Here is a 12377-nt window from a genome sequence, read left to right on the forward strand (position 1 = left end):
ATTTTCAATGGACGAATTTTACCAAAAACCTAAAACATTTTTCATTAGTTGAGATATTAAGGTGTTATTTTCAGCAGATATTGTAAACTAAATAAACATTAAAATGACAGTATATCAGTACACTCTGATTAATAGTGGAAGAGTGGTACACTCTCAAACTGGGAAAAAGTGGGTGGGGTAATTAAATATTCGAAGCAACACTATAAAAATTGTGCAGTTGTTAAGAAATGGCCTCATATTGTCAATTACTGTCTTAATGTTATTAAATAAAGCATTGATTGATAAATTTTAACAAAAAATTTCCCACTTTATACATGTGTGTAATGGAAAAAGCATGGACCTTGAACATGACATGTAGTCAAACCAAATTGACCCTGAAAGCTCAAAATATTTAACAAAAGGTTTTGCCTGAGGCAGAATATTTTGAGAAAAACTATTGTTCAAATTAACATTAAATGTTTTGCACTGATTTTTCCATGGCACACATGTATAAAGTCTTATTAAAGAGAATTATTTTTTGTAAAAAATTTATCAACCAAGTCTGTATTTAATAAAACTAGAATGTGTCTGTATGACACAGGGTGTGCCCCAGCCCCCCCCCCCCCCCCCCACCCCCGACTGGTACATTTGTTACAAATAAGGGGAAACAATTCAAATGTTTGCAGTCTTAATGGGGTATAGCCTAAAAAGAAATATGAAAAGGATTCATTATTCTAGACCACATACGTTTTGAGCTATGAGCATCACAAACAAAAAATCCACTATTTTGGTTATTTCAAGGGCCATAACTCTGTAATAAATGCTAAAATTCTCAAGAAGAATGCCATGTGTGCAAAGGTCACATTATGATAAAGACTCAAGCAAGGTTTTATGAATTTACATTTAAATACTTCTGAGTCAGGCACTGAGAATACTTCTGAGTAAGGCACATAATTAGGTAAAAATGTGCATTTTTTACTATTTCAGGGGCCATAACTCTGGAAATAGGGGGCAGACCCTGATAAAAAATAGTAGGTGTGCAAGTTCATATCATGATAAACACTCATCAATTTATACCAAATACCTTTTTAAGCTAGGCGTGTCACAAGGTGAAAATGTGCATTTTGACTATTTTAGGGGCCATAACTCTAGAAATAGGGTGCAGACCTTAATAAATAAGAGATGCGCAAATTCATATCATGATTAAGACTCATGCAAGGTTTCATGAATCTATATTAAATACTTCTTGAGCTAGGCGTGTCACAAGGTGAAAATGTGCATATTTTACTCTTTCAGGGGCCATAACTCTAGAAATAGGGGGCTGAGTCAGACGAAAAATAGAAGGTGTGCAAGTTCATATCATGATAAAGACTCTTGCAAGGTTTCATCAATTTATATCAAATACTTTTTTGAGCTAGGCGCGTCACGAACTTCGGACGGACGCACGGACGGATGGACGGACGGACGCACGGACATGAGCAAATCTATATGCACCCACCACTCATGGGGGGCACAATTAAGATAGTAATAGACAATCAGAGGCCATTTCGTAACAACTGCACAAATTTTGTAGCGTTGCTTCGAATATTTATTTACCCCACCCACTTTTTCCCAGTTTGAGAGTGTACCACTCTTCCAATATTAGTCAGAGTGTACTGATATACTGTCATTTTAATGTTTATTTAGTTTACAATATCTGCTGAAAATAACACCTTAATATCTCAAGTAATGAAAAATGTTTTAGCTTTTTGGTAAAGTTCGTCCATTGAAAATCAGTAAATTTGATTAGACCACTTTGTGGCTGTGTGATGAAAAAAGTATTCAGTACAATTTAAAATGCAACATGTTGTGTGAATGTCGATTGCTTAGTTATTTTATCATGACAGTTTCAGGTAAAAGTTTGAACCATTTAAAAAAAAATAACAGAAATTGTGTTCCTGGCTGGTCACATGTCAGATTACCCCACCCACTTTAAATGCGAATATCTATAAAAGTAAGTCAAAACTGGTAACAGTAACACTTGTTAATGAAACTTTATACATGTAGGTATATTACCACAAAGTATAAATAAAATCAAAAAACATTTTGCGCAGACACCTAACTGGGACCCCCCCCCCCCCCCTTTTAGGAAATTACATTCGGCAAATTAAATTCTTTTTCCGCGTTTTGTGTTATGTTGAAATGAATATTTCTCATTTTTACCTATGTTTTACCCTTATTATATGTGCCGATGTCGACTAGGTTTGTATACCCTAGTATCATTTTATTAAGTCTGATTGTCGTTCGGACCCTTTTTCTTAAGAAGACACCTATATCAACTAAAAAGATATTCATGGCATACATGTAGACCTATACTTGTTTTCCTCAATGATATTAGATGCATCAAGTACAAGGTCTTTATGTAACCATTTTTATCGCATAGGATATATTCACGGAAATAGCGACCTGTGATGACATTTTATGCATGTACCTGTATAAAATAAAAATTGAGATCATTCATAGAAAGGATTTTTATCATATTTTGTCGTTTTCATATATATTTATGTAATTTACAGTGCCATGTTCATCAATACTTGATATTTCTTGTATGTTGATTAACTTGCTAGATAAATGACTTCTGTTTTAACAACGTGATTGTAACATTGAATAAAATCATAGCACAGTTATAAAGGACTCTATTGATAAAATCCGACGTAAAAAAATTGTTAAAAAATGAGTTTGTCTTGATCACGAGACATAAGAAAACCCATTGAAATACGCAATTCTTTCTTATCTGGTTGATAGTTCTACACTGAATTTCTACCAAGGTAACACGGTTTTAAGAGCTAATTTAATAAATTATACTAAGAGAAATCAAACAGTACTGTTTATCTAAACCGCAGGACAAATACGCAATTGCGTTATCTTGTGAGTTTGGGAGTTAAAGTAGCGTAATGTAATTTTACGAGAAAATGAATACGTTGACCCCGTACATTTTATTTCTTCACTAGACAGGAAATATAGCTTTCATCATTATATTAAATTTTTTGTCAAACTCTATCGTTTGGTTTTTACATGAGACATGATTTAAGGAAAGTTTTCATTCAAAACTAAAATCATATTTGTCGCTCTGACGTTACTTAAATGTAAATATCGACTTCAACGTTAAAATGACCTCCACGGATTTTACACCACTTTAAAGACATTTTTGTATGGAAATATGATGAGTAATAAACAAGTTGATACATGTTGACCTAATATAAAGATTTACGAAAGCGGTCTAACGGACGTGAAGTCACAGTTTATCAAAAATTGACGTCAATATGCTTTTTTGAAGGCTTACGGAGAAAAAAGGTTACAGAAATATCAGAAATGTAATATACGCATTAAATGAGGAATATGTTGAATATTATATTAAAATGTTAAAATTGAACCCTTTAGTTTCAACTTAGGCGCATTCTACCTTAATTCACATAGAACATTAACAAGAATTTTGTTTGTTGACAATGCGGACCTGGTCATGCCTTAAGTATAAAGATGCATTCAAAACAGGAAATGCATATTTCATTCCTTGTAATTTTATTCAGTAATATATACCTTTTTTTTGCTACTTACATTTTAGGATTTGTTTGTTGATATTGCATTAACATTCCCGGTTACTATAAAATTGTGTCATATTATATTGTAGACCATTGTGGTAAGGATTCGTTAAAACTTAATTAAATTCTGTAAAAACATGTAGGCCGTCTCATTAAGTTTCTGGATTATTATAGGCCAGCAATAGTCTTAATCTAAAATCAGTAAGGGGAAAGCTGTTTTACTTCACGTTTGTATATTGTGTAATTTAAGGTTTCGAACTGATGCGAGTGTTCCCGCTTCCCTTCGTGACTTTTTCTATGTGTAAAAGTTTAAATCATCAAAATACAAAAAGCTTATTAAAATATATTTAGTTCACACCATATAAAAACATGCAAACACAGAGGTTTCGAATAATATTATCATGCTGAAAGTAAATCAAACACTATGCAAAATCTCTAGAAAAAATATTTCTGATTCTTCACAATGCAATCTAAAACTTATTTACCTTAATCCCTCCCAGAAGTATGTCACTTTCGTTGTTGCTGTCATGTACAATAACATAAACCTCTTCGTACCCACCGTTTTTGAGAATAATTGAAGTTGTTTCCCATAATAATAGAAATAAAAATGATACCCGAACGCTAATCATTTTTAACTTTATGTGCAAATGCATGCAGACTCGTAAAACACCCCTGAACGAACTATCAGATATCTGGCGCAAAACATTGGTTATATCATAGTTTTAAGATTTTATGTTATCGCCACAGCGCGCAGGTAATCAACAACTGAGAACTATGCCCTTCTGTTTCATGGAAAACGCAAGCATTAGTCAATTTACGTACACGTGTTCGAAAGGCCAAATATGATCATTTTGGCGTATATGTCTTGTTTTACTTAAGCGTATAGAATATGCTCTATTTTCCTCAAGCCCAGAACACCTCTCAAAATAATAAGCCCTATCATCTTAATTTATGGGCTTGGATTTTGCTCATTTAATACTTTTCCATGAGAAGCACAAAAAAAATTATACATTAAGACTTACTCAGCAGTCAGATTGCTGAAAATTGTGTTTTAAACTTAACAATAACAAAATACGTTTATAACATATATGTACATGTATATTAAAAATAAGTATAACAATTAATAGTACTGCAAAACAACCAGATGATTAGATGCAGCAGTATAGACATTAGAGAGAAGACGTAGAACAAACATTCAAGTCAAACAAATCGGTTATTTGCAAATTGTAGTAACTTAAGTAAACACAAAAACATACAAAAGTCTAGTATATTACGACATAGAATAATCTGAACATTGCAGTGAATCTTAAATACATTAACTTATAAATATTTTCTATATTGATAAAAACTAAATTCAAAAAGATTTTTATTGACAACAGAAGAAAGTCAAAGTTTCCTCATCTACAGTGGCCTTTGGGAACAGAATAATATAACATCATACCAGTTGACATTTAGGAAGTGTTACGTTTGCTTTTGGAGACATCTGCAATCGGCTTGTTAAAATATATATGTTCTACCAGTACATGACGCAAAACGGTATACAAATATGAAAATATGTATTCATAATATATATTAAATATGCAGTAATAACAATATTACGAAGAAATATTTCACAGTTATCATTACAGCAGTGTTCTTATGTTTTACTTTTGGAAATAAGTAGTTTGAGACATGACAATTTTTATCATTCTTACAATACTAAAAGTAACTAATTTATATGAATATGAGTACTATATTCAAGGAACACTTTTTATGATTAAAACATTGACATTTATAATACAGGCTTATTGTTTTTATACTCTTTGGTCCTTTAGGATGATCAAGTTCATTCAATGTTTATTAATAATAGAGTTCTATCTTTTTTGCTTGGCTGCGTTGAATCTTCATACAGTCCTTGCGTTTTTATACGAGCGCAATGCAAAGTTATAAATCTTTTGATAACACATTAACAATAGTTTTAGATGTTCCTCGGTCTTCAACGAGAAATGTAAAAAACCCTAAAATCAAGGACACAGTTTAGCTTCTTAATTTTCACGGTATCTACTACTGTAACTACTAACAAATTATAGACATTTACAAAACGTTCCAACATTATCTTTTATTAGGTCAGTTTAAAATCAAATGCATTTATATTACAGAGCGGTCTGATTATAAGACTGAATGAAAAATTATTATAAAGTTAAGTGATCAGTTCGATTTCAAATGCAGAAATTGTATCAGTTAGTTTCACTCGTAAATTCGTTTTAGAAGCCTTCGTTCTAGTTTTAGTCAATTTTCACAGGGCATTTTTTTTTGCTAATTAAATATTTCCTTTGGTTTTACTAATTGAGGCAGTAAGTAAAAATGCAAAACCGTATACCTTAAGCACTGTACCTATTGGTATGATTAAATTTTGATTAAAAAACATGATTACGGTAGCAGATGTTGTTGGTCCCTGTCAGAATTAGGTCGGAATATAATCGTAATGTGAGGCAAGGTCTTGAAGATACTACAACCGCAGTACAATAAATACATTGTGGAGAACCTTCTAGACATGCATGTACATATATATCCTCATAGTCCTGTACTTGTTTTGGTACTACATAGTGATGGTAAACATTCAAATTGATGCGTATCTTATTTAAGAATACACACGGTTTAATAAAAGTTTTGTGTAAACGCTGTGTATTACGTGATGATCGTTTGCCATCGAACACTCTATACATGCTTTTATAGTCATCTAGAGTGATACTAAACCTTAAGGAGGTATCAATATCGCATTTCTTCTGTAGCTTAATGTTCTTATGTGCAGTCTATGCTTCCAAAGGTAAATAATACAAACACACAAACAAACAAACAAACAAACAAACAACACAACAACAAGTAACAAAGAAACGGCCCTTTACCAGACCGGCCTAAAACGTTTTACGTTACAGCAGAGTACGAGATATTTGAAAACAAATATGACAAAAGGAATTGATCATGAAATGCTTGCATATGTTTACATGTACAGCATGTCTACTGGTGAAAATAACTGATAATTCATCATGTAAAAGTATCGTTTTATAAATTAAATGGAACTACTGTATAATGATGTATACATTCTTTATAAATAAACTCGTACAACGTTGTTTGGTTAAAAGATTTTCAATTGTTGATTTCACTGTTGCAGATGAGTGCATAACTTTGGTGGTTAATTGTACTCCATTTTTCCTTTGTCTTTGTAAATATTTAATTCGTGACAATCCATTCTTTAATAGTGAAAGTGAAGACTATGATTTTATTTTGTGCATCGTATGTATATCTAAACTGGTATAAAGCATCAAAATAGCTTCTTCAATATATTTTTCATAAGATTTGGATTTCCGCTGACTAGGGAAAATGTATAAAGCTTAACAGCATATGTTTTCCATTGAGGCAAAGCTATGTACTACATAGTTACAATAAAATACTGAAATAAACTTGCCATATATGAAGGCCTGTGTATAATATTTTTTTAATTTCCCTTAAAATGGATATTTAAGTTAAATGTCTTGGTGAGGTGAAGCGCATTGTAAATACATTACATAATTATGTGTTCATATTTGATATTACGTACTAAATTTAAATTAAAAAAGGTTTAATTCTTCTGTCAATTTACATATACATATTGCAAATCAAGCAACCTTTTATCTTGACCTAATCTGCACAGTATCTCGTTGTTTATGTTCATTTTGCAGATTTTGAATTATCATAAATTGAATCGTATTGTAAGCTCTCGTGCGTTATGGGTTAGTCTTATAAACCTTGTAACATTATTGCACAAATAAATGCATGTATATAGTTTAGTTTATAAAGCTGTGTAGTTTTACTTGTATTACCCGGGCTTTCATCTATCTTAGAATTCCGAAGCTATCCGGCTAAGTTGAGCTGATCCATTGGTTTTATTAAGTTATAAGATAATGTCTAAATTATAAACATAATTTGAAGGTATCAAATTTAATCAAGTATTTGATATACTTTTTGTCTTAAAGTTAGAATTTTCACTAGGGTGACCAGATATCTTACTCATAGACAAATAATAATACAAAGTATTCTAAAGTCAACGACACTAGAGGTGCCATCTTTCTGGCAAGGCATTTACCGGAAGACAAGAAACAGTCCATATTTCGTATCAAAGCGTATGCTTCCGACATCAAGAACGCATACCAACTTGTGCGTATCATAAAAGTATTCCATGAAAATGAAAGAATTGTACGTACTGTATCTAAAAACAATACAGGATATTTGTTATCATCTAACTGCAGCTTATCAGCAATATCTTTTTCATATACTAGCTGATATCATTTTTATTACAGCTAGATGCGTTTTCCGAGGGACGTTTTAATTGTAATGTAATCAGATCGATATGATTTCCCTTTCAGTTAATTCATACTTGAAACACTTCTCTGTTGTTACAAGTTTTTAAATGCGTAACTGAGAACAACATCGCTTGTTAGATAAACAGCATAATTATCATACTGCTTGACATTGACTGACTTTCGGGTAAGAACGCTGTCATGCAACGTAGACATATACTTAATGTATCTATGTGAATGTTGCTACGCAAAAAAGGTGGTTTTTTTTGTGAAATGTTTCGGTAACAGATTTTCCCTTAGGCACCTTTATGTCTATTTCTGATGGAGGGTATTGCAGTCATAACTTACGTCACACTGATTGTGTTTTTACAATGCTTGACGGAGTCACTTTGTTTTAGTTAAAACCTTTCGAGATTGTTTGAAATGTTAATCAATGTTTCATTCTAGCAAGGTCCCTGAACAAAAAATATAACCAAATCTTATTCTTATCATTGGTGTATGCTCCTATAATTTTACTGATCTTTTAAATCAAAGCGGATTTCTTTAGATATAAGATTTGTCACTGAACTGTGTGAATTTAAATTATTCCTACTTGTCATATCTGACATCATGCGGAACGAAATTGACTTTGTAATGTATTTTAGGTCATTATTTATACTTATACATATTCTATCTGGCGCATTTTTTGGAAATAAGTAATTATTATCCATGAATATTTCTCTGATTTCCGGATTTCGCCAAATAATGTATTTTGTTTTGTAATGTACAAACACTCTATAGGAAGATCATTCAGAAGAATAGTATTTAACGGCATAATATAATATTCACTGAATTTGTCCATGAGAGGTAATGAAATTTTCAACACCTCTTAAGCTTAATACATTAATTGGGCTCCATATGATGTAGAGGTTCAGAGAGCAGTAATGTATCAACATCTATTACAAAGCTACATTTATTTAAGCGTAGCCATGTCAAAAACACTATGCTAACCCACCCACCCCCCACCCCCCAAATTTTAAAAAAAAAAAAAAGATCTTAAATATCCTAAGACCCTTAACGCTTTCTTCTGCAGACGTTTCGACGAAAAATTCAATCAATGATAATAATAATATAAGACCTAAGGTAGTATATTAGTTTATTATGTACCTTTATAAATTCTGTGAAAAATCGGCTTGTATTCCACAATTAAATATAAACTAGCAGAAAAATATTACGTATTGTACCTTTTAAATTCCGAATTGTACCTTCCGTATTGTATGCTGCCGGACCACTTTCATAAATATGCATGACCTGACACAGTTCTATAAATAGCGCACATAAAAACTTCACTAAGTTCCATTTTAATATTGATAAACTTTGAAGATTTCGTTCAATAACAAAACAACAAACAAAAAGGTAGAGTTATATAATAAAAGGATCATTATATCAGCTGGATCTGGGATTTTATAAATTGCAAGGTCGGATCACATTCGGTTCTTGCGCGCCTCGTGAGATCCGATCTGGCAAAAATCCACTCGAGCCGAATACAGCATCCCAGATCGATCTGCTGTTATAATAACCCTATTATATTTTAATCTAGCTCTGGTAGATGAAGTTAACAGTTTACAATTAGATTAATTATGCGTCGATATATAACGTTTCATATCGGCATGACTTTGTCGCAATGCTGCAATGAATCCTTTTGCCGACGAACGATTTTTCCATGGTCGGTAATCAAACCTTGGCCGCCTCGGCAATAAAGACTTTCCTACCTTCTTGCCCAATATGCCAATGAGGAATTCGTACTTACTTCGTGTTATAAAGCTTTATAATTAAGTCAGCATAACTCCGCTAATACGTAAACGTTACAATTTTGGTGGAAACAACTAATTCGCAAGTGTTTCCGTAACATAAAATCTGTCAGTAACTAAGATTCCAAGCCTTTTTAAGAAAGGTAGCAATATTTGTTCTAATATCTAACAGCTTTCATTTTTTTCTATTTTGGGGGTCACTGCCTAAAAACGGAACTTTGCACTAGAGTAAACACAACGTCTTTTTGTTCTCTCATGTTCTTTAAGATTCATTTATTATTCATTTGTTTATTTATTCAACAGAAATTTGCTGCCGTTTTCAAGAAATCAAACTGCAATAGGCAAATTACTTTCGCCCGTCAATAACTTCCTGCAATAATCCGATTGAAGTATCAACTGCGTTACCTCCTTGTATTCAAAAACGGTTTATGTAAAGGACAATAAATAAAAGAAAACCTAACAGAATAAAAATTCGATTTCACATATTCTTCGTACTATGACGCAGCAATTTGTTGAAATCAATTGTGACTCAAAAGGCCATATGTTACGCACTAAATTATGTTGTTGTTTTCTTTATACCTTTTACGCATTGAAATACGTTGTTTCTCGATGTGTTATGCATAAAATTAAGTTATACGTCTATGTGCTATGCATAAAAAGATGTTGTTGGTATATCTGAAAGGATGGTTATTCTTTCGACCTGTACTGTATAGCACCCATGGCCGTTAGATATAGGCTCCTTGCTACAAGAGTTTCTTCCTGTTCTTTTTCATGGCTAAGGCTGCGGGGATACTAAGATCTATAAAAAGAATAAAAATCTTGTTAGCTCCCAATATCATTTATTTATCTACGAAGACAGAGTTTTTCTTCTTTCTTTTATAAACATTCATATAAATCGCATACATAACAAACATACATTCAATAAACGATAAATAAACTTTAGAAAATGACAAATAATTCACCAAGCCTAGAGACTCTTTAATGAACCAGAAAATCATACCCTAAGTTTATCAACAAATATGTATAGTTTTAATATACACAAATAAAAATCCTACCATTCTGGTTTCTTACATTAAATCAACATTCATGCAACAAAATTACCCTGTATTCTAAATTATTTTTCTACATGCTTTGGAATACCTTAAAGTTATATTTTCAGTTTGTTTTAGTTTTCTTCCAATATACATCTAAATTTGTTTTCCTACAAAGAGTACTCAATGCCTAGAATATTATTCAAATAGACGAAACACGCAAATTAAACAAGTTCTCAAGGAAAGTACGCTTTAAGTGATCGAGAAATTAGAGTACTCAATACGCTTCTTTCTCCATGTGAATAATAAATAGTTCAGCCTTAATTTTAAAACATAATTTCTGTAAATCAACAGTAAAAAGAATCTGCTAAATTTTACTCATAAACAAAAATACTTTGAAGTTTTCTGAAAAGCTAAATATATATGTATAAAACTAAGCTATAGAAATACAAATGAACAAAAATACTAAGTAGTTTTCTGAATAGCTGGATAGATATAAAACAAACAATTCAATTACACATGTGCCTAGCATTAAGATAGGATCTCTGTTAAACTTTAAAAGTACCCAGTCCAGATTTTACCAATGCAAAAAAATACAGAGTACAACATTTGACTTACCTATAGAAAGAATAAAAATTTTGTTAGCTCCCAATCTCATTAATTTATCTACGAAGCCAGAGTTTTGGCTTTCTCAGGGTAGCTGATGTGCTTATAAAGGATTTGGAAACGGTTTATTTCTGCGAAATTATCCAATTAAACATCTTATTACAAATTCAACTGACCAATGAAAAATACGTACACAAAAGCGATTCGTCTCGGACCCTAAACAGGATTTGGCAAGTAAGCAAATTAACTGCAATAAAACTGCCAGTGATACAGAAAAATGGTGTCTAACTAAATCTTTGATGACACAATCTAATCTCTATTTATTGATTAAAATTTATGTAACGAGTACGCTAATTGTAAAATGTGTTTGATTAAAGTCATGTAGCTAGTGTGCTAATTGTAAAATGTGTTTGACGTCTCAGTAAGATATTTCTGTTCAAAGGTTCTTATGCGTAACTGCAAGTAATGTATCATTAAAATGATATAGCGCCAGACATCTTCAGGCAAGAGATTTCCAATTTGCAAATACTGTTATTCAATTATATATATATATCTTTATTTGTTTAGATCTACATTAACATGTCATATGTCTGGACATGTCACATTGCTTAGACTCCCAAATACATAGAAATCAAAATTAAAAGAATTTCATAAAATATTACAAAAATTAACATCCGAATACATATAGTTATCAAAATCAAAATTAATAAAGAATATCATAGAAATATCCCAAAAGTTTACAGCAGAACACATAGGACAAACAAGGTTTTGCAATTGCAAAAGCATTGTACATTTTAACTAGCCTAGAAATTGTATGCAGAAAATACCTAAAATCATCATTTAAATGTCATGAAAAAAAAAATCTCGATAATATGTACACGCTATAAACTCTCTTTTTCAATTGGCATATAAACTGTGCGTTTCATGAAATAAAATCTAAATGAAAAGAAAATATTATATCGAGCGAAATTCGGGAACATAATGAGGGATTGATGTTCCAGTAAATAAATTGTTTTTGTGTCACTATTAATCGTTACCTTTTCTGCCAATTGCAAAAGCATTGTACATTTAAACTAG

General features: G+C 31.7%; 1 protein-coding gene across 2 annotated transcripts in view; it reads right to left on the reverse strand.

Annotated features, from left to right (window-relative positions):
* The window catches only part of LOC123526443 (calcium-activated chloride channel regulator 1-like), a 40346-nt gene extending 36041 nt beyond the window's left edge, over positions 1 to 4305 (reverse strand). For both annotated transcript variants that reach the window (XM_053522972.1, XM_045305589.2), the window contains exon 1: positions 4043 to 4305. In XM_053522972.1, the coding sequence (XP_053378947.1) occupies positions 4043 to 4210 (168 nt within the window). In that variant the 5' untranslated portion in view covers positions 4211 to 4305. The remainder of the gene's footprint in view (positions 1 to 4042) is intronic.
* Between the last annotated feature and the right edge of the window lie 8072 nt (positions 4306 to 12377).

Source organism: Mercenaria mercenaria, chromosome 14 (genome assembly GCF_021730395.1).
Source record: "Mercenaria mercenaria strain notata chromosome 14, MADL_Memer_1, whole genome shotgun sequence".
NCBI lineage: Eukaryota > Metazoa > Mollusca > Bivalvia > Venerida > Veneridae > Mercenaria > Mercenaria mercenaria.